Raw genomic sequence first — 24,677 nt, forward strand, 5'->3', positions numbered from 1 at the left:
CGGACGTACGTTACACAAATATTATTATTTTTGAAAAACGCAGAAAATTTCATTCTGATACTTCTTCTACGATTAAAAAAGCAACCAAATCGGCTGAATTTAAGGGTGCATAAAACGAGACAGCGAAACATCGATTTTAGTTATGCATAATTAATCTAACGTGCAGTCGTCTTTTTCGCACAGTATCGGGGAGGCGTTTGCGAGAGAGTGACAGAAAAACAATGTTCAAACACCAATTCATTGAAATCGTCAGTCACCGCATATCCTGTTTAGCCTTTCACAAAAGTTGCCAAACCTATTCGGAAAGGGGTTATAAAAGTAGTTCAATACAATTAAAATCGCAATTTATTTAATTGAAATCGATTTTGGACATTTAAAAAAAAAATATGAGTGAAATCGGGAAGCTCTCTACTTTTAAAACTGTTTTCGATATGTGGGGAGAGCGTTGTCACTTTGTGTTGAGGAGTGGACAAGGTTTGAAGAAGTACCTTGTCCCGGAGGAGGAACATTTAGAGTGGACTGTGTGGTTGAAGGGAACGTTGCGCGACTCCACTAACCTGCTGATGTTGAGGCGTGCCGTGATGATGGAACCTGGTGGAGAAACTGTCAGTCTCGTGAAGCTGGCACACCTTGTATGGAGATGCTGGCACAGCTCGGTTGTTGATCTCGTGTGTTGGAAACACTTCACTCGCAGAACGTTAGTCCGAATACTTTAGTTTCGTTGTACATGGGTTGGCGTGTCAAGCGTAATATTGCCTTTATGATACGCTGCAACTGTAGTACCAATTCAGTACCCTTTGCACCACTTTTTGGATAAAAAATAACGATACTTAAAATAGTGGTGGTGGTGCACACATTGATCACAATTTATGGTCTTAGTAAAACTGTTTTAAAATACATCGTATTTTAATTGGTACATTATTTGATTTGGAGCCAAGTTTCCAATTTTAAAGTGGTTATCGGAATGTGATCATTATGAAATCTTTTTAATTAATCGAATTAATGTATCTCTAAAGCGTCTGATTGCAAGCCATTGCCCGCGGTATATATTCTCTAAGGATACTTAATACCATCATTCCATCTTTATTAAAGTTAATCCTGGAGGATTTTCCGATGGTAAAACGGCGGAAAAGGAGGCTAGAAGAAATATCTCCCGCCAAAAGTACGAAACAGACTTCACTCTCAGAAGAAGTAGCAATATTTTAATGTCATATATCAGGAATTGTCAAAAAATTATATTATTTTCAATGATAATTCGCATATGGCAATGAAACGTTTTCCTGTTTTTTTTAGATTTATTAATATTTTATATAATCTATTCAATATTTCATAATTATGCAAATATCTATAATAACAATTTTTGGCAATTTCAAGATGCTTTATCTGATATTTGTGAATATTTTAGTTAACTGTTATACTTATACAAAGTAAATATAAGCATTTTAATTATTTATTCACATATGGAGCCATTATCAACTAATTATTATTAACTGTGTTTGACAATGGGAATCAAGTTTAAAAGTAAGAATACAATTTAAGCTACGAATGTTAGTAATATAAATAATGAGAAATTAATTTCCTAAATTGCTGGTTTTAAAACAAGTTCTTGCCTAATTTAAAAAAAATATATATAACGAGCTGAATCCGGAAACGCCTTGCTTTTGCTAGATCTGAGTACATACTCGTTTATATATTAAATGAACACAATCGAAAGTTTGATATCAATAAATTATTGTATTAAATAAAACATGTACACAAACATTATTTTTGTTGTATTTCGCATTACATAAATTGTGAGGATATGCGGTGACAGGGAAAACGATAAATACGTATTTGAACATTGTTTTCCTGTTACTGTCTTAAAGATACCTCCCTGATACCATCCAAAAAAGACAATTGCGTTTCGGACCTTTTATGCCTGGCTCAAATAGCCAAAATCGACGTTTCGTTGCCATGAAAAAAGATAGTGTAGTGTTTCATTGATAAGTAAGAACCTAGATACTTGTTTATAATTGAACTTAGATTAAAAAATAATATGTTGGAATTCCAAAACATAAAATAATTAATTTTTAAATATTCAATTATTTATGCAAATGTCAAACTCTGCTCTCCTCGTTAACAGGGGTGGACTCTATTCAGGAATACTGTTTTCAAAAATGTATCGAAAGTCAGTTAATCTTATTTTAGTATTACCAAAAATTCAGTAAAAAAGATATAAATAGGTAAAAATTATAAGGAATTAAAGGAAATAATCTGATTGGGATCCATAATATATCAATATTGTTTGTGAACATTCAAAAACAAACTTTTTTACATACAAAAAAATTATGACTTTCCATTTTTTTTTGTATACGCATTCTCGGTGAAAAAACATTTTCGCTCCTAACTTTTTTTCTACTTAATAAATGGACAACATTAAGAGCCATAAATACGTTCTTGGCAAATATCTATATTTCGCTGAAAACCGCACGTAAATCGGTCCAGTAGTTGTTATTCAGTCCATCGAGGACACACATATGAACATTGTCTTTTATATTTATAGATAAGCATCGAAACTTAGCTTTTTAAAAATTTGTATGAGCTTTCGCGTAGCTTTTGTGTTAAAATTACTATTTGTAAATATATTATAGAACTAAAATATAAGCTGACACGCAAAAAAACATTGTTGTTATTATATATATTTATTTTAAACGCCCTAAGTTAAGGTTGTTTGATCTGTAGTAATAGTTAAAAATCAATTGTAATTTTTGGAAATCAATAGTAATAAGTAATGTTTTAAAAAGGTGTTTTGATTCTGGTTTTCAAATTATTACTGTTATTTTAGATTTTCAACTATTACGAGTACTAATAATTAAACAATCAGGTCTAAGTGGCTTTCATATTTGGAAAAATATACATGAGTTGGTTTAAACATCAAACTGCAAAGTGATAAACTATACAAAATAAACAAACACGAAAAATTCAATGGGAATTAACTAAATTCATATGGAAATAACGAAAAAGTTAATAAAATAATATATAAATAATATCTGCTTATCTACGTTTTTTTTTTTATAAAACGCAATCACGCAATCTTTACATTAAAGGACAGATTTATTTCAAATTCAACTTACTAAAACTAACTGAAATAATATTCGTTTAATATTTATGAGAAATTATAGTCTGAAAATATCAAAAGTTCTTTGAGCGGGTCTTTAAATTTGAATGAATTTCAAACCTACATTAGCTTCACATACAGTCGTCTATCGATAGGAGAGACAAAAATAAAATTATTCTTTTTGTTAAGGGTTCAAGCAATATAACCTTTATAAATAAATATATTTATATAAATCTGTATCCTAGTAACGTTGATTGGGAGTGTTTTCAACATTTTTTTTTATTCGTTCATGCGGGATTTTATATCCATTGGGATAAATTTATTTATCAGTTAAAACAACGGAATGTAGATTGGAGGATTTTGAAATGCAGAAAAAATATTAATGTCTACATTAACTTAAAAATAATTAAATATTTGATTTGAAATATTTTTCCTCTCTAAGGTTATCTTTATGCTAGTGAAAAAAAATTGATCGACTATGTGTGTTCATAATATAAAAGCTTTCCACTTGGCAAGGCTTATTTTGATTGATATAAATAATTGAAAAACTTTCCTTTTGTAATAATCAATTCAAACCCTCGTCAAATTATAAATACGTGGTCATAAGTATTTTGATGTTACGCCTGTTTTATGAATAGTTCAATTTTGTAGAAGGAAAATTAACATAATGCTTAGGAATACAGTATACTTTGTACGTATGTTAAATTTAATTTCTATACAATATTTAATTTGTTTAAATAAAAAAACATTTAAAAAATCTTATTTCTAACGTATATGTTTATAAATCTGTGTAAACCACGTTAATTTTGAGTCACACTTCGACCGGTTTCGAGGTTACTACTTCATCTTCAGGAATTAAACTAACTTATAATTATATGCGTTGCTTAGTTTAAAAAAATATAATTAAAGTGATTTATAAAAATATACCACAAAGTGAAAAATGTTTTTGATAACAATAAAATCTTATTTCTATAGCTCGAAAAATCATTTTTGCGTCTTTTAGAAGCTTTAAATTTTTAATAAAATATTTGACATTAAATTATTGTTTTTCTACAATTCCGTATTTGTGAAGTAATTTTATCATTATAATTTGTTTTGTTTTATAGAAATTATAAATATTTTTTTCGAATTTTATAATATCTCAAAAATAATGAAAAAAATGTTTTTTCTTGCTGATTCAACAGTTTTTCTTTAGAATAATTGATGTGTTTTTAAATGTAAAAGCATTTTATGTGAAAAAAGTATTTTATACTAGCATTTTTGTCAAACGTGAACTAATAAACATAAAATAAAGCATATTATAACCACTTGGGATTTATTATTTTCCTAAAACGTTGGTCAAATTCGTTTTTCTATTGCCAGATATTTAGTAGGGGGCTTAATTAATTCTTTAATTTATTTTTTATGTAAAGCTAAAAGTTTTTTGTTATTTTTATATTTTTACACAAATGGTAATGGTAAATGATTTTGCTGTAAGATTGTACAAATTCTTAGAAAAGATAAAATAAAAAAATAACGAAATAAGATAAGCCAAAAGTGAAATATTTTCTAAAAAGCTAACAGTATTTTTAATGCTGTGATGTTACATTATATATAGGAATATTATCAAGATCATTATTTAATGAGGAATTGATGAAATAAATGCATCCTGAACTTTTTATAAAGACGTGATCGCCCTAGAATTAGCAAACGGTGGTAGTGTATGAAGATTACATCGTTTAACCCCAAGGCTTTCATTTAAGGGGTGTGAATAGGATCTTATAAAGGGAGAAATGAAAATTCCAATTTATGCCCTGGCCGGTGGACGGCGGCGGCGGTGCGTTTTCCACTGCAGAATGCATTTTATGATTTTTTCTCTTTAAGGAAAAAGGAATGCAAAATATATTAAACTGCTGTCTGTTACAAACATTATTACATTAATTAGGCTTTTATAATAGTGCACCGCCTAATTGTAACATAATATGTTTAGTTCTAGAGATATTTATTTCTTATATTTTATTATGTCGTAGTTCTAGAGATATTTTTTTCTTATATTTTATTATGTCGTAGAACTTGCGTTCATTTAACGTAACTATGTATGTACATGCGCGGTTACGCAACAAAACTACCATACAAGTCACAATAAATCATCATCATCATTATGCCTCTTGCCGCACCCGGTGGTGCATAGGGCTCTGCAATTGTATACCAAATGTACTTAAGTATGATTATCTGTTACATTAAGGTGATCAGTTCTACGCTACGATCGCCAGTCCGGGAATAATTAATGATTAACTATTGCAGTTCAAAAGACCTTCAAAATCAATGTTTTACGTCCAAGAGCGAAATTTAACTCAGGACCTCAATAATGGCAGGCTTATCTACACTCGCTTTCCTTATTGGCCTCGTTTTTACCAGAGAGGAGCCATTGAGGCGAAATTATTCGTCGAGGGTTCTGGTTTTATTAGCTTTACTCTTCATCCACCTGGTTAGTCGGGTTGTGGTCCCGTGGCTAGTGTCTCGGACTCACAGACCAAAGGTCCGTGGTTCGAATCCCACTCTACCCCAACTTGATTCCATTTTCTAATAGTGAGTTATTTAGAACTCGTTGAGAATGGCCCTCAAAATTAAATATTTGGGTAAATTATAAGAACGCAAATATTTCTTTTTTTAAAAAAAAAAAAAAAAAAAAAACAATCACATAAAATAGTTTACTAAAACATAAAAAAAGGTGACACAAAAATTATACAAATTATCAAAATGTGAATCTAAATATGGTTTCTCATGACGTCTGTCTATTTATCTATCTTCTCAATTTTTTTATCATCATTAAATTGGCTTAAAATTAAACCCTACAATGCCCCATGTAGACGATCTGCTACATACCGATAATCGGTGTATAAAAGTGATTTCAAACATGTTTGTCACTCCGCGATAAGTTTATTATATTGTATACATACTAGTAATTATAATTTATTTTAAAATTCGCCAGTAGGGTAAAAACTTTTCGATAAAATTTGAAAGAAAAAGGCAGTTACACGTATTATATCAAAAGTGTAATTTAGCTTATGTTCGAATGGTGATTTCTTTGTTTTTTTTTTAGATTTAAAGTTATACTTGTTTCCGCAATCATTATTGTATAAAAATATGTTTATAAGAATAGTTATTTCTTATTTTCCTTATATTCTTGTATTTCTTAACATTTAATGCCCGTAGTGTACATGTACATGTAGTGTACCTAAAAAATTAAATAAAAATTTGTTTAAGATTTTTTTTTAGTTAGAATAAGAAAAATTGGGCATTGAAGGGTTAAATTGTTAAAAAATCACAGCATTTTTCAAAAACTTCTCACTTAAATCTAAGATGATCAGATGTTTTACTGAGATAGGTTATACGAAATAATAATACATATCTTTCGAGAAATTCTTAATAAATACTACATTTTGAATTGGAAAGAGAATATGTGTTAGCGTCATGTGCCTAACCATAGATTTAGGCGATCAAATTTATTTAAAAAGTAATTATAATTTAAATTTATCTCAACAGAGAGGGAAAATATTTTTAAGAAGGGAATATGGAAGTCTGGGCATCCAGCCAGTCTGCAAACATTTGGACATACTCAAACATTGTTAAGTAATTATAATAGTTGAAAATACACGTGCCGCTACTGGAATGTCCACTTCTATCACTTTTCACCCCACGGGAAACAATGCTTTTGTCATTCGGCTCCCCACACCCTGTCTGGGTAAACGCATTTCAGTGGCGAGGAACAAATTATTTTTTTATCGTTTTATAATAAATAATTATACACATTATGTACCAAATAATCATTGTACCATTTATCATTTTTTAATTATTGAAAATAAAACGGAGTTCATGAGTAGATTTGCACGCAAATAAATATTTTTAAAAATCTAGCTTGGGTGTTTTCGTATTTTTTTATTAATGTGCTGTTAAATTAGGATTATGATTATTTTGATATTATCATAAATAATGTTTTTTTTTTCTAACTATATTTTTTTACTATTCTTTATAATTGAGTAAATATTAAATTTATTTTTACCATTAACGTTTAACCGCATCGTATGTTTTACGCATAGATTATCTATAATAAGGAAATATCACATACTGCAAATACCGATAGAAATATATGAAATAGATTTAGAATAATTAATTGTTTTTCTAAAATGAATATGGATATTGTGGAGAAATGTTTTATACATAAATGTAAAAACGAAATTCAATAAAAATACGTTCGTAGAAAAACGCGACGTTTTTGGCCTTGGTTGTTTTAACGTCAAGATTCGTGATATTGTTCTACTCAAATTTTAACGGCTAGAAACAAATAAACATAAATCGTGACGTATTAGGGGCGTGGCCAATTGAATTACCGATTTTGCGGGAATTCAAAATTACAAATTTCGAAGTGTTTTTTGTGCTACTAATAATTAGCAAAAAAATACTTTTTACTGAAGAGTATTTCAAAGATCTTTATTACTTTAGATTTAAAAAAAAAAACTGATATTATTGGCAACATAAGCGAGAAAAGTTCTGCATTAATAATTTCTGCATTGCAATGCATCATTATTAATTCAATTTGTAATTGGTTTTTTTGTTTACGTAGGAAGTCAAATGTAACATTTTTATACATCAGATATTACAAAGCCTTTTTTCTTTCTAGCAACGAAATAATATTTGTTATTAACTATTATTGACATATAAAGGAGTATATTTTTTTATTTTTTAAAAATCAAATTGGGCGAATTTAATTATTACATTACTCATGGTACAAGTAAAATAAATAACATGTCTTTTTCCTCTTATTAAAATATTTCAGTCGTATAACTATGTGCTAGTATAAGATTCGTCAGAGACAGCATTTTATCCCTTAAGCGAGAGTTTCATCAATCAAAGGCTTTACAGTAATCTACCCTTAGGCCCCTTTTCGTCATTCCTTAGCTAACCTTTTTCTTTTGCCCAGACCAAAGGTTATGGCCACGGAGTTTTCACACCCAACAGACTTCTGTCTCTGCAGAGGCAAAAACAATGTTATTGTTTTCTTTATATCTTATGCATAATCAAATAATGCGTTGGCAATTTATTATTTTATCCACCGAAAATAACGTCTAATATTGAATTCATAAATCAATCATATATCAAAATATATTTGCTAATTTTGTATTGTTCGTTTTCATTCGATTACTTTAATAAATCCATTTACTCAATGATTCTGCCTATCGACTGGTATAAAATAGTTTTCTCCAAAAGATTATAAAATAAGTACGAGTAGGTAATGCAAAAATAAAATAAAATAATCATTTTCAAAAAACGTTTTTTCACCGAATTTATTTAATTTTTTTTTTTCTTATTTTTCAGTCACGTAACACGAACTGCGGGATGGCTACCACCTTCAGAATGCTGGGCCTCGGGACTTTTGGGACCCTCCGATTTCCCCTATGGCTGGGAACAGGCTACGGACCATAGAAACAGACCCTATTATATAAAGTTAGTACCTGATTGATTTATTTTTGTGTAGGAATAAAAACAGCAAGTGATGACCTTGATTAACCTCCTCTTTCCGCTCACCTTATGATATTCAAACTTTACAAAATCAATCAAGTTGATTTCTGTAAAAGTATTTAATTTGTCAATTTTATTACATACACCGCAAGACAAAAAAAATTACGAGTTTACCTGCTACCGCGCCCCTTGACTTTACTGAACCCTTTTTCTAAGAAATCCTTTATCGATACCTCTTTCTTTTGTTTAATAAATTAAGGACACTATGTGTCACCTTTCTACAATATTTACATTTTAAAATGTCTCAACAGTCTTGTTTTACCCGCGTTTGAGTGAACATAACACAACAATCATGGAAAGTGCAAAGCAAATGTCGATTGCGATAAAATCCAAAATAATCACATTGTCGCAAGAAAACATATCTAATTGTGAAATATCTCGTCGAGTTGGGTATTCAGAAGGTGCAGTGAGGTTTTTATTTAAAAAAATCCAAGAAACTGGATCCATAGAACGGAAAAAAGGAAGCGGACGGGGGCGCGTGACATCTGCCCGAGATGATCGCTTAATAAAAAAAATTGTTATGCGCGATCGATTTTTAACGGCACCTGAAATACACGCAGAGGTGCAGTCTACCAGCACATCAACATTTTCAGTAAAAACAGTGTCCAGGCGGCTGTTGGAGCATGGTTTCCAAGCACGGAGTCCCGCAAAGAAACCATTACTCACGGACAAAATGAAGAAGGCTAGACTGGATTGGGCGAAAGAGCACCAGAATTGGACCTTGGAGGATTGGCAAAATGTTGTTTTCTCTGATGAATCAAAATTCAACCTTTTTGGTCCAGACGGCAGAAATATAGTTCGACTAAAACGTGGGGAAAGATATCATCCGTCGTGCGTCACTCGAACCGTTAAACATTCACCCTACGTGATGATTTGGGGGTGCATGACAGCATACGGTTTAGGACCTCTAAATTTTGTACAGGGTACGATGAATGCCATTCAGTACAAAAAAGTGTTAAAAAAACATATTATTCCAACAATCGAGGACATTACGCAGTATACCGCGGACCCAATTTTTCAGGACGATTCTGCGCCGTGCCATAGAGCCCGCACTGTGAGTACAAATATATATATTTTTAAATGCATTTTGTGACCACATGATAAATAATTTATTGTTTTTTTATAGATCAATGAATTCAAGGAGAAAATTGGCTTAAAATCGTTGACGTGGCCCGGGAATAGCCCTGATTTGAACCCGATAGAAAATTTATGGGCGATTATGAAAAAAAAAGTCGGGAAAAAAAAATCAAAAAACATTGAGGAATTAAAAAAAAACTTAATTCAAGTTTGGGAAGAAGAAATAACATCAGAAATTTTAGATTCGCTTTACGCTTCTCTAAATAATAGAATTTTACATGTTATAAAAAATAAAGGTGAATTCACTAAGTACTAAATATTTTTAAATGTTATAAATATGTTTAAATGTAAAATACTTTAATTTAAAATAAAGCGATAAGAACCTACTTCTTAAATATGAATTAAAAAATAACATGTCTTTTATTATTCCATCACAAACACTCGACCATAAATGAACCGTTATGGGTCTCTAAGGTTCGGGTAATCTGATACCTGATATATAATGGCAATTTCTAAGTACAATTCATGAGTAAGATTTTTTATTTTAACCTTGAAATAACGAGTAGTCATCACATATGTCAAACAATATAAAAAAAACTAATTGAAAATCAAGAATAATTCATTATATGTCAATTTTAGTTTTTTTTGAGAACTCGTAAATTTATTTGTCTTGCGGTGTATATTAAGTATTTTAAATATATTTATTTATTCATTTATGCTTTATTAAGTTAGTTCATAACATCTTAAGAACTAATATAAGCTTTTCGTAATATTACTTTTTTTTTTCAAAATTTCTCAATAACATATTTTTTCAAGTAAATTTTAAAAATTTCAATTTTTTCTATTTCCTTTATTTCTTCAAGTAACTCACTGCACAGCTTCAATCCCTTGTACTATGAGTTTTGAGATTCTTTTTTTCTCCTCATTGGTAATCTTATCTTTTTTTACCCCTTGTTTCATATGTATGACATTGTTGGTTAAATTTTATTATTGTTTTTATTTTATTCATCCCCTTAATTATTTTATGTATAAAAATTGCTACATTATATTTAATTTGTTAGCGATACCTTTCTACTAACTAAAAACAAAATGGTTTTGTAAAAGATCCTGTGAATGGGCAGATAGCACATGTATATTTATATAAAACGGTGTATTTAAAAATAATGATAAAAAATTTCAATGACGATCTAAGGAATGCATAGAATGTAGGATCAGAAAATAAGTTTGGAAAGGGACAAGGAAATAGTGGAAAGATATTATGAAAGAAATAGGGTTTTGAGGAAAGGTAACAAAATGTTTCAGGCATTTTTAGTGACCAGAGAAGATGCATTTTCCACATAAAGCGACAACCTGAGTCTGGCACTTCGAACAAAAAAAGAATCACAATAGTTGAGTTTGTCCAAATGTTCGTAGACAAAAGACTGGATTCCACCTTTAGGGAGTAATTAAGATTAACAAATCACAACAGGGATGGATAATACCTTAAATAAGGGAATATGGAAGTCTAGGCATTTACAGGGCTTATGACCCGTCATTGACTGGTTTAAGTGGCCATTTTACACACTGTGTAATATTCACCATTTTGCCTATGTTTGAACATCCATATTTCTTCAATTCTTCCATTTGTTGATTTAAGTGAAGTTAAAGAGTTAAAACCTTTATTTTTGTGAAGAGATTCATCTGACTGAATTATTTCACATACTAGGCAACGCCTGAAAACAATTTTTCAATTTTTAAACTTCTTCTTGGGCCAGTTGGTTTCATTACAATATTTGATGTCAGATGAATCTCTTCACAACAACAAAGGTTTCAGCTCTTTAACTTCACTTAAATAGACAAATGGAAGAATTGAAGAAATATGGATGTTCAAACATAGGCTGAATGGTGAATGTTACACAGGGTGTAAAGTGGCCACTTAAACCAGCCAATGACAGGTCATAAGCCCTGTAAATATCCAGACTTCCATATTCCGTTATTTAAGGTATTCTCCATCCCTGTTGTGATTTGTTTAAAAAAGAATTACTGAAAACTGAAACGATGCGGCATGTCGAGGAATGCAAAAAGTTCTCTCCTGTGAATATCGAAGCGATATACCATAATTTGAATGGTAAATGAATTTCTTAACAAGGTATTTTAATCCACAATGGTTGCAAAATAGTCAAAGAGATTGATGTTATATGTGTGTAAACATATCTATGACGCCTCTAAAATAATATCTCTACGCTTGGGTTTCACTGATATTACGCGAATAGAAAAAGCTCTTATTACACACGTGGATAGATAATATTGAGGGTTCGAAAACTTCAAACCAACATGTATTTCTGAACAATAGGTTCTTTTGTCATAGATATGGTAAAGTAAAAGAAAAGAGGCTTTTATCTACGAGCTGCTTGATTATATAACAAACAACCAAAATAACATATATTGTATTTTCGTCTATTTTACAAAAATACTGAAACATTTTTTTGGATGATGTTGTTCATAAAATATTTTATAATTGATTTTCTCGGTACCTATCACTAAACGGCGTTCAATAATAATTTTCACCAGCTATGTTTTGGATTATTTATTTGTAAGATCCGTGAACTGAGATATGCATTATCGACAGAATCAAGAAATGGGTGCTGCGTTGGTTTGGACATGTGGACCGAATGGACAACGGAAGAACGGCTAAAAGGATCTACGATGCGAATGTTGATGGATGCAGGAAAGAAGGAAGGCCGAGAAAGACATGGCACGATCAAGTCCATAAAATATTTGAGATGGACATGTCAAAAGTAGGAATAATCGGCGTGCGTGCATAAAAAGATGTGTGAATGTAGAGGAAGCGAGGTCTGTATGCAAAGATAGAGTGATATGGCGTTATTTATTATTTATTTATTTATTTACGGACAAAGTCCATTATAATGTCCGTTCTATCCTCTCTGAATACCCCTTCGGGGAAACGGCGTGATGGTTTGTTTGTTTGTTTTTTTTTTAATTAAAAAAAAAACATCTTTCGGAAACTGAAAAGGTATATTAATACTATTTAATACAGTAAAATAAAAAAAAAGGAATCACCAAGCGTTTCAAAAAACTCTTCGAAGACTGTTCAAAAAGTAATGTAAAATAATAGTTTTGTAACTGTATAGAATATAATAAATGTAGGTGTAGGTGTGATTCTGTTGTCTGTAGTTGTAAAAGTATTTTTTTAAAATTGTTAAATCTAAAGTACTAAAGTAAAGAAAAATCTGTCATTGTATTTTTATGTCAATTATAAATTGCCTTAGGAATTATTTTTAAAAAAATAAATGAAATGCCTTTTTAAATGAGCCTTTTGCAGATGAAGTGCTTTAACATTTCACAGGGTTAGTAAACTTTTATTTATTAATTTATTCATACAAAGATGCATATTTCAAAAAATAAAAACGTATCTCTAACTCTATGAGGCCAAGAGCCCTTTGTTGAGTTGGGGTACAATAAAATGGAAAGTGGAAGAATGCTAAAAATAAAAATAATAACATAAAATTAAATTTTAATTAAAATCTGGACAGCACGCAATTTATGCAATGTCGCACAGCAGTCTCCTGCAATGGTTTCTTTCCTTAGACAAAATCTAAACTTGTACGCATCTCCCGAAAATGGCTTTTTCAAAGTTACTCACTTCTTATATTATATTTCTGTAATTAGTACAATCCAACATCCTTTTTTAAATCGTTTTTTACGACTGTACAGAACATCCATGTCAATTAAAAATATCATAACAATTTAGTAAAAATAATTAGGCAAAAAGATCACAGAGTTGAAACTTTGAATATAAAAGTTTGGCCATTTTATCAATTGGTTTACTTCCCTTGCAACGAGCTAAAATGATCCTTAATTTTTTTGAAAGAGCTAAACAGGATATAAAAAATACAATAGGGATGGAGAATACCTTAAATAAGGGAATATGGAAGTCAAGACATTTACAGGGCTTATGACCCGTCATTGGCTGGTTTAAGTGGCCACTTTACACACTGTAACATTCACCATTTTTCCTATGTTTGAACATCCATATTTCTTCAATTCTCCCAAGAAGAAGTTTAAAAATTGAAAAATTGTTTTCAGGAGTTGCCTAGTATGTGAAATAATTCAGTCAGATGAATCTCTTCACAACAATAAAGGTTTCAGCTCTTTGACTTCACTAAAATCAACAAATGGGAAATATGGATGTTCAAACATAGGAAAAATGGTGAATGTTACAGTGTGTAAAGTGGCCACTTAAACCATCTAATGACAGGTCATAAGCCCTGAAAATGCCTTGACTTCCACATTTTCTTATTTAAGGTATTCTCCATACCTGTTATAATTTGTATATCTTAATTACTCACGAAGGGGTGAAATCCAGTCTTTTGTCTACGAACATTTGGACAAACTCAAATATTGTAGCTAAACAGGAGTTTACATAACAAAACAGCTATTCTGTACTTTGTGTGAGTATTGTTTCATATTCAAAATAAATTAGATAATCTTTTGATAAAAGTTCCTATCTTAAATTCATCGATTTCTTAACTACTCTCAAGTCGAGATGATTTTAATTCTTTCATTACACTGAAAATTTCCTATTCTACTCTTGAGGGTAGATAACATAAATTCACTTCTATTGCACTCTTTTGTAAAGCTGTGTGTGTGGGATTTCGACGTTTTCAAAAGCTTTTACTGTTAACACGATCGACGTCGACGTCCATCTAACCCTCGTTCAACGTTCGGAGAAAATTGTATTTTGAAAATTATTCTTTGATCGTTTTGTTTCACAATGGGTCATATTGATGTCGCTTAAGGTTCTTTATAGGGTTTTAAACAATTTCATCGTTATTGGAACCTTTTTTATATGAACTATAAATTTAAAACATTTCAACAAATAATAAAACGCAATTAGAAGCAAAGCTCTATATTTTTTTTAATAAACTTTAAATTTAAAACATTTCAACAAATAATATTACGCAATTAGAACCAGAGCTCTATAAAGCTCTATAGAGCTTTGGTTTTAATTGCTGGCTCGGCAATAAATCAAGTGGTAGCATAAGTTTTGTTCGTTTTTTTAATATTTAAAATAGGCACTTGAAGTAAAATAAAACAGTCAAAAGAAAATTTTCAGAAGAAAGAGAAAAAAGGTGAATATCTTATTGACTAATTCGTTGTAAAATAATGACGGAGAACCATCGGGGTTGAAATTAAATAAGAACGCCTTTTTCGATAACCATGACTATTATAAAACATTTACTTTAAGTATGGGTTACAGGAGTTAAGTCCGGTTTTTTTCAAATTTACACATTGTACCCGGAGCCGTGTAAACACGTGATTGTGTAACCACGTGTTGTATCCCGGTCCCATGTTTTCACGTGGTGTACCAGCCGTCTAAAAATGCGCGTTTTATTGACATGAAGTGACTTCTATTATAACTTTTTCGTAATTATTTGAAAAGCAAATACTCGAACCATTCCAAAACTGTCATCTGATTTTCAATATCGATAAATATAAGGATCACCTTAATCGATTAAAATCATTTTTTCGTCACAGCTTATCGTGACCATTTCCCATGTCACTATTTACCATTACGGTTTCGTTCAGTTTCACTTGAAATTGACGTTTCATTTTGAAATTGAGATATATATGAAGTTTTAGTTAATTTGACCCACCATTTGTATAATTATAACACTTTTAAGAAACCCTTCACAAAACATGAAATTTCACAAAAATTGGCCAGACGCAGGGTAAGTTTTATGCGTATTAGGCCGGTGCTCAAAGTGTTAATTTATTTATTTGACGGACTTATGCAGTCCATTCTAACGATGGTAAATACCTTTTTTTAATAAATACAGGCACTAATAAAATAAAATACAACTAAATTAAATTAAAGCTAGGACAAAAAAAATACTACCTCAAGACAAGATCCGATCGGTCTATCTTAGTGTTTTTTTAAATCTTTAAAGACTTACACCAAAACAGTCCAGATCTTGTCTCTTGTTTACAATATGACATAATCGAAACATTGGTGCATGCAAGTTATAGTTTGTGCTGTGTTGATCGAGGAACAGCACATTATTGTTTCGCAACCGGCGGATTGGAACATTGAATTCCACTTGTTCCAGTAACGATGGTTCATCAATAACACCATTCAGTAAATTAAACATGAATATGGAGTCAATGATTTTTCTACGTTTTTGTAGACTTGAAATTTTTAACATTGACTCCATTTCTACGTAAGTGTAGTCCCCTTTTCTCGAGGCCAATCATTCATGCTACTTTTCTTAGCAAACGATGTTGCACTGATTCGATATGATTTATCCGGCCTACATAGAAGGGAGACCAGATCACGGATGCATATTCTAAAAAGGACAAACAAGTCAGCAATATAGTGTTTTAACCGTGAACATATTAGTAAAGTCACTAGATGTCCTGCTAACAAAACCCAAGAGTTTTAGTGACTTGTTCATCATACGTTCATTGAAGGTAAGTTTACAGTCCATGATAACTCTGATGTCCTTAATAGACTTGACTGCATCTAAATTAATATTTTCTATTTCGTAATCAAAGGAGATGGGTTTTTTTATTTTATAAAAATACATTATTTTACATTTTTCAATATTTAATTCTAGGTAGCTGGCTTTGCACCACATATTAAAATAATCAATATCTGACTAGAGCAACAAACAGTCATTTGTATTTTGAATTATTAAAAAATTTTTACTGTCGTCCGCAAATAGCCAAAATCGAGTAAAGCCGAATACATTTACTACATCGTTAATAAACTAATTAAAAAGAAGGGGTGCCAGATAGGCGCCCTGGGGTACACCTGATGTAACATCAATACTGGCTGATAAACAGTTTTCAATCATAGCCTTTTGCTTTTTTTAAGTTCTCTTAAAAAAAGCAAAAGGCTAAGAGGACGAAATTAAACTAATTAGTCAATAATTTATTGTCTAAGTACTTTATATTCCATTTCGAAGGTTTGTGATCAAATAAAATAATATATATGTATAAGTTATCAGAAAAATATCAAATACAACTTTGTAAAATGAGACAGAGACAGTCGGGACTAGTTAACCGGGGACTAAAATTTAAACTGAAATATTTCATTGTATTTTGACGGCACCCAAAGCGTAAGCGTAAGCTAATCACCTAACCTTCCATGTAACAAAAACGATTGATATATGCTTCAATTGGAATTCTAATGCAGTGCTCCATGGTCTGGGTGCTAATAGGGAATTGACGATTTAAATGCCATAAAACAAATAGATAATGTAGTAGTGAATTTTTATTCATTCGTTTTGTCGGTCTCGTGATGTACTGTCAGCGCGTTTGCCTACCGTGCAAGAGGTCTAGGGTTCGATTCCTGACATGGTTAACATGAAATATTTATTTTAAAAGGTGTTTTACACTAGAACATTTCAAAGTCCCTGGACTGGCACTTGAAACGTAAAACTGATCATCTTACCTTCATGTAGGAAAAAAATATCAAGACATGCTGCAATTGTTGTACCAATGCAGTACCCTATGCACCATTAGGTGTGGAAAGGAAATAAAAAAGAAGAAGAGATATTACACTTGTTTTCATGAACTTATTATGGCTTTTCAGACTGCGCCCGTGTTAAGCCGTAATAATTAACAAGGATAAAATACATAGTAAAATTAATTATACTTTATTGACATGTGATTTAATAGAATAACAATCGAGAAAAATTAAGTATAAATAATAAAACAATGTAAATGTATGATGTAAAAACGTGTATAGTTCTATTGTAACGATACAATAAGTATTTGCCAATGTATATTTTTTTAAACTATTTTTTTTACAGTATTTATGTATATTTGGTGGAATAATATCATCTTTTACAAATTTTCATTTGAATATTGCTTAACAACTTAAGATATTATTAGTTTATATTACTAAATTTGTGTAAATAATTGCTTGAAAAATATGTATAAATAGTTTTCACTAACTTATAATTAGCAATATAACACATGTCATTTATTGAATTAGTTTTGTATATTTTATTACTTTATTATAATTCAAATTTACACCCCGTTAATACAGGGTTGAACAAACTTATTTATATGTTAACCCCCATAAATACTTTTAGTTTGATCTCTCCCTTCAGTGTAATAAAAAGCATTCCGATAAACGGCTTTCTTTTTAATGCAGTGTAAGATTTTCGGCTTTTTAAAAAGCTGTACATATTTTATTGTGATATCACTAGTATTTTACTCCATTTAAGATTCATACCGTTAGTATTTTAATCCATTTTGGATTCATTGACTATACCTTTTTTAATCAATTAACGTAAGAAGAAAGTATTTACGTTTTAAGTACAATTTATATTTATTTAGGTATTCATTACAAAAACTGTAATTACTGTAAAATATATTTTTTTAATAAATGCTAAAACCAGCATAGTAAATACATATTTTATACCGACCGGTACTAATACATCATAATACGTGAATATGATAATCAACTGCCTATAGGCAGAATGGTGAACGTTTTACAGTCCGTAAAGTGATAATTTAATCCAATCGATGACAGATCATAAGCTTTGTAAATTCATAGATATCTAAATTTATTACAGTTTCATATCTGTTTAAAATAATATCTGAAATCATTTCCACCAGGATTTAAAAAAAATATTTTCAAACTATACCCAAAATATTTTTAACTATGTATATATTTATAAATTAATGTATAAATTTCGATTACCCAATGATTTTGACAATATCACGCCTTCAGCATTTTTATAATCAATTTCACTCTGGTAATAATTTAGAGCTGACAGGTTGATCACTTAGTATGGACTGTTTAATTATTCGTAAATAGTTACAGTTTTGTACAATAACTAGAAACTAGAAGTTATATGAACAATGAAGCTTTGAATGAAGTACAACTGAATTATTCACACACATTTCTACAATTCAATCAATCACAACAATATTGAGTTCCAATTTTGTACACATGTGTCACCAGAAATTTAAACTCATTCGTATTTCAAGCAAACATGTTAATCGGATTAATTATTTTAGCCTATTATTTCCGTACATTAAACGTCAGAGTTATTTAATTAATAAACCTTTTTTTTCCTTTTTTTTTATCTTTTTAAAGCTACCCAAAATACTCGTTTATACAGGGTTCTGATTATATTTTACAGTTTTCACATTCGTGTTTACCCGAGAGAACTTTTCCAACCTCTATCACAGCATGGGCTAACTCTTCATTCTAGAAACGAAAAAACCCTTTCAATTGCCATTCACTCCTCTAATTTAATTTTTTGCCTTCTCTTTCACAGAAGTAGGTGCTCAATTATAGAATAATCTACCCACTATTTTCAGAGACCCTTCACATTCAAATCACGTATATATATGTCACTTCCTAAATATTTAAGTTTTTCCTTTCTCCTCCTTCTTTTCTTACCCATTTGCCCTCCTCTCTTCATATTAAAGTGTAGATATTTAATAAATTTTTATTTCTTTAAAAATGTATATGTTAATCAATATTTTGTTTAATAATGAAAATATAATTATATACCAACAATATTTTCATATACCACTGATTTTCTCAAATTGAACTGTTTGGGTAGGTAGGGAGAAATTGCCTTATTCATATGTATGTAAACTGTATATGTATATAAAGTGTTTAAATAAATAAATAATTAATATACGTGTGGTCAATATTCAAGAATAATATGTATGCCTAAACATGAAATCCTTTAACACAGATTTTTAAACTATTTATTTTTAAATTATGCTTGAAAACAGGTGACACAACCCAACGGGTGACAGCTCTACGCCAAACTGATCCGCAGGAGTAATTTTTAGTAACTAATTACTTCAAAATGGCCGAAACTACTCAAAAATGTCCAAAATTATACATTTATTACATAAAATAAGTAAATATATTCAATAACAGGGAATCTATATAAAACTTGTAAATAGAAAATGAAAACAGAGTGTTCTCTGTTTAGGATAGTCTCCATCTAACATGGCTCAGCCTGTTCTAAGATGGAGATTTTTTTATCTTTTTAAGTGCAAGTAGTTTTATACTAATATAACAATAACAAAAAAACTTAAACTGCTTAATTATAAATGCCTAGCTAATCAAATGTAAGAATTTTTTTAACGTTATTATACAAATATAAAGTATAGCCAAGAATACATGTTACTTATACATAAATAATGTAGTTTAATATGTAATAAAAAACCAATGTAAAGTAATGCAATACATAAAAATATAAATAATACGTATACCAACTATATAAAGTACTACGTTTATTAATCTACTTATATGTATTTTTTAAATGTTCCTTAAACTTGCGCTGTAGCGTAAAACTGATGTCGTATTACTTTTATGTAACAAAAAATAAGTTCATGTAATATGCTAATGAACTGCCCTATACATTATCAGTTCTGGATAGTGATATGTTGATGATTATGTTGATATTTTTGTCAACAAAATTTTTGATTCGTCTAAACTCTTTTAGACAATCACTGGGGATTTCGCTTCCTGAAAGTTACTAAGACTTAAATGACAAAGTGGCTACATGTAGCCAATGACAGGTCGTATGTCTTGTAAACGCCTTAACTGTCATTTCCTTCTCTAAAATGTTTTCCATTACTGTTGTAATATGTTACAATTTTTGTTATACTTTGTTTTTTTTACAGCCATGTGAACAAAACGACGACGTACGAGGTCCCGGGGAACTGTGAAGAGATCGAAGCTCCAAGTCCTCGGTCCGTCACTCTACTGAGGGACCAAGAGCTAGGGTTTGGTTTCGTGGCTGGGTCCGAGAAGCCAGTCTTGGTGCGATCAGTGACCGAAGGAGGCCCCAGCGTCGATAAGGTAATAAATCAACTTAATAAATTACATAAGCAATGTACGTCGACATTGTTGAAACACATAGAGTAATGTCACTTGCACTCGACCATATCTCTTCATCGACAAAAAAACATGGACTTCTCATAAATCCAACAAAAACCCAAATTGTACTTGTTGGTAGTAAACAAATGTATTCAAAAGTGAATTTTTCCACACTTCCTCTTTTCAAAATAGATGGTACAGAAATTCCATTCATGACTTCAGTCAAAAACTCAGGTATTATCATTCATAAGCATTTAGAGTGGCACGATCAGGTTAACAAAGTTAGTCGTAAACTTTATAGCAGTTTGCACTCACTTAAAAGATTACAGAATTTCTCGCCAATTAATGTTAAGCAAACATTAGTCCAGAGCTTACTTCTTCCACTCCTTGACTACGCGGATGTATGTTATCCAGATGCTAACTCTGAATTGCTTGATAAGTTAGAACGATTGCAGAATATTTGTATTCGTTATATCTTTAATCTTCGCAAATTTGACCACATAACCGAGTATCGCACGCAACTACACTGGCTCAGTATCAGGCATAGAAGAAACATTCACATTCTATCACTTTTTCACAATATTTTAAATAATCCAATTTCGCCTGTTTATCTGAGACAGCTCATCCAACTTCTTTCACAACACGGACTATCTCTTCGTTCTAGTAACGAGAGAACCCTTTTAATACCCTGTCATCGCTCTAATTTTTTTGCCTCCTCTTTCACAGTAGTAGCCGCTCGATTGTGGAATAATCTACCCACTAATGTTAGAGACGCCCCTTCTTTATTTACATTTAAGTCAAGATTGAAATGTCACTATCTAAATATTTAAATTGTTCCTTTATCCTTCTTCTTTCCTTCCCATCCCCTCTCATATCTTCATAGTAAAGTGTTATTTTTTTTATACATAAATTTATTTTTGTTAATCTTTGCTTTTAATTTTTGTAAAAAATTGTAAGATTCAATATGTCCATGTATTTATAATTTTCTCAAGCTGAACGGTTTAGGTAGGTAGGAAGAAATTGCCTTAAGGCAATATGCCCGCCCTTATATGTATATTTATTGTATATGTATAAAAAGTGTCAAATAAAATAAAATACTACCTACGTAAGATTTTTCCAAAATTGTTGGCTCTAAAAGAGATTTGAATAACACCAAAATAGAATCAATATCCTTGCAAGTCAATTTACGAAAAGACAGAAACAATAATCGTTATGCAATACAAAAGTGCTTCAAATTCATAATAAAATAAAATACAAAATGATTGAAACAAGATGTAAGCAAGAATTCTGGCGGAGGCAGTAACGTGTGAGTGACATGTTGCGCACCCTTTAGAACTGTTTACGTGAAGACAATACAATAGATATGACAATTTTCTGTTGTCCCAGCTCCACGAATACACGACGGCGTTTACTACGAGCGAATTCACGAAAAATAACATTTTTTTATGCCAAGATGTATCTAAATTGTTAGAGATTAAACTAAAAAACGTAGTTTTATTGCCGCAATTTTTGGCACACGTTCCGCCAAGCAAATTTCTATTGTCACAAGGTCCTATCTGTTCGTGCTCACACGATGACAATGCGACCGCGCGCAGCGATGGGGGCAATAATTGTTTCGCGGAGATAGCCTGCCCGACTATCTCATTTCCGATGTTTCGGGACAATTTTTGTCCAAAAAATTGCTGTTTACTCGTGGACAATGGTAAAGTTCTAGGACAAAACAGTATTTCATTGTCTACGCACACATAGACATTATTATGTACGGTAATCGGTTTATTATCTGGTCCCCACACATTAAAAACCCTTGCGTTATTTTGTAATTTTGTAATGACAGAGAGCATAAAAAAACAATTATAAAAATTCACTAATTTTTTTATTATCCAATTTTTGCTACTTACCGACTTTTCTATGTCTACCGTTTTTAAGACGTATCTGTCTCTTCGTCAGGACACTAATTACACTGACGTGCAAACCACTATACACCTTTACCATCTCCTTCTTCAGCCTTCTGTCCTCCACTGCCGGATATAGGCCTCTTCCATACCCTTCCATTTCTTGCGGTTGGTTGCTGTTTGCAACCATTTTTTATCCCCCACAGCAGCTATACAGTCTAACCATAATCTTTAAGGTCTTCCGACGCCTCGTTTATCCTCCCAAAGTCTCCATCTTAAAATTTTAGGGGTCCATCTTGTGGGGTCTTGTCTCGCAACATGTCCTGCCCATTGTCACTTCAATCTTGCTACGCGATCCATGATATCCGTTATTCTGGTTCTGTTCCTAATTTCTTCATTTCTTATTTTGTCTCTTAGGCTTATACCAAGCATGGATCTGTCCATGGATCGCTGTGTACATTTGAGCTTTTCTACATTTCTTTTTGTGAGGGCCATTGTCTCTAATGTATATGTAGTCACTGGCAGTATACATGATTCATAACATTATTTTTGGTACGTGTACTTGTACACACACAAATCTGGATTTTCTCCCAAGGGGGAGTAGGTATATATTTTTATTTATATCCCTACAGAGATGAGGTAGATTTTTTTCAAATTCAGGATTATGGATATTCGAGCGTTTACAGGGCTTATGACCTGGGTTATTGGACCTTATTGGCTGGGTTAAGTGGCCACTTTAAGTAGGTACTACAACATTCCCCATTCCGCTTATTAGCGAATATCCACACAGGTAACATTTTTGATTTTTGTATATATGTTACGAATCGAGAAACCATCCACAAGCGAGTTGGAGCGCCATCTATGTATTAATATTGAAGTTGCTGTAAACGCTCGAATATCCATAACCCTGAATTTGAAAAAATTCTACCTCATCCTCTGTAGGGATATAAATAAAAATATACATGATTCATATGTTTTCCTTTTCAGACTAAAAAAAACCTTTACCACAGTAATGAGGAATTTCAGTGCTACAGAAAATAGAATGTGAAAAATGTTTTCTTACGTAAGGATTCAAGAGTTAAATTGTACACTGAGAATCGAAAATGTATGAAAATAATAATAAAAATTACTTCTATAAAAACGAGCTACTTTTAACGACGTCACTGAAATAACCAATGATAGAGTGTTGTTATAGATTTCTGGTATACATGAAGCCAGTCCACCAATCTCTACAAGAGACATCGAAAAGAACTTGTGACCTCTCACACGTGCAATATTTAAATATAACAGAGTTTTAATAATCATAGCGCTGATAATACGATACATGAAAATATATATTTTTTAATTTTGGCTCAGTTTTATAGAAAAAACTAGTGAACTTCCTCATTTCCCAAAAATATAAAACCGTTGTGATATTAGGTAACATGCTATAAGTAACTTACACCTACGTGCACAGATTTTTTGTATGGGTGGGAGCAATATTTAAAAAAAGGGGAGGGAAGAAAGGAATTTAAACATTTTCTAAATTTAACAATTAGTTTGCATTTAATTGACGCAGGGCTTTTGTTTTATATTGCCAAGAAATTGATCAATTAATAAACAAGGTTTGATCAGAATTTTTATTTGAGGATTATAAACACGTAATTTTATATTGTATTTGACGAAACAGCTGTCACAAAAAATAAACTATAAAATCTTTATGCCATTAAATTCACATGGTCATAAAATATTTAAAGCTATCATTAAATCTACATTAGAAGTTAAGTACTATTTCATATTTCTTGATAGGAACATGTATAAAAGAAAGCTTTTATGATTTAAGCTCGTGAAATACTTCATAACTTCATTAATGAAACTAGGGTAGTAATATCCGTATGAGCTATTAAATAAGGATAATTTTATATTTTTATACGCACAAAAATGTGTGTATTTTATATATTAAAAGAAAAGATCTTTTTACACGATAGATATGTGCACGCTGAACCGTGTAAAAAAATAACAATGATTGACAGGTTTCCAAAACCAATTCGAGATTTTATCAAAATTAAATATGTTCAGTATTTTTCATACCTAAATTTTATTAGAAAATATAACATGACAACTTAATTTTTTAAAAATCGTAACAAACATAATTTACTATTTTTACAAGAGTTTTCTTTTTAGTTTTGCATACACGGACATAGAG

The 24,677-nt window shown here is 31.0% G+C and overlaps 1 protein-coding gene across 1 annotated transcript in view; it reads left to right on the forward strand.

The window, feature by feature from the left end:
• Window positions 1-431: 431 nt before the first annotated feature.
• Window positions 432-24,677, forward strand: part of LOC148276901 (uncharacterized) — an 84,336-nt gene continuing 60,090 nt past the window's right edge. Inside the window, exons 1-3 of the mRNA XM_088233607.1 lie at window positions 432-697; window positions 8,447-8,581; window positions 20,405-20,582. Coding sequence (XP_088089733.1) covers window positions 432-697; window positions 8,447-8,581; window positions 20,405-20,582 — 579 coding nt within the window. The remainder of the gene's footprint in view (window positions 698-8,446; window positions 8,582-20,404; window positions 20,583-24,677) is intronic.

Source organism: Micrasema longulum, unplaced genomic scaffold (genome assembly GCF_059751315.1).
Source record: "Micrasema longulum isolate JH-2025_06_02 unplaced genomic scaffold, ASM5975131v1 h1tg001131l, whole genome shotgun sequence".
Taxonomy (NCBI): domain Eukaryota; kingdom Metazoa; phylum Arthropoda; class Insecta; order Trichoptera; family Brachycentridae; genus Micrasema; species Micrasema longulum.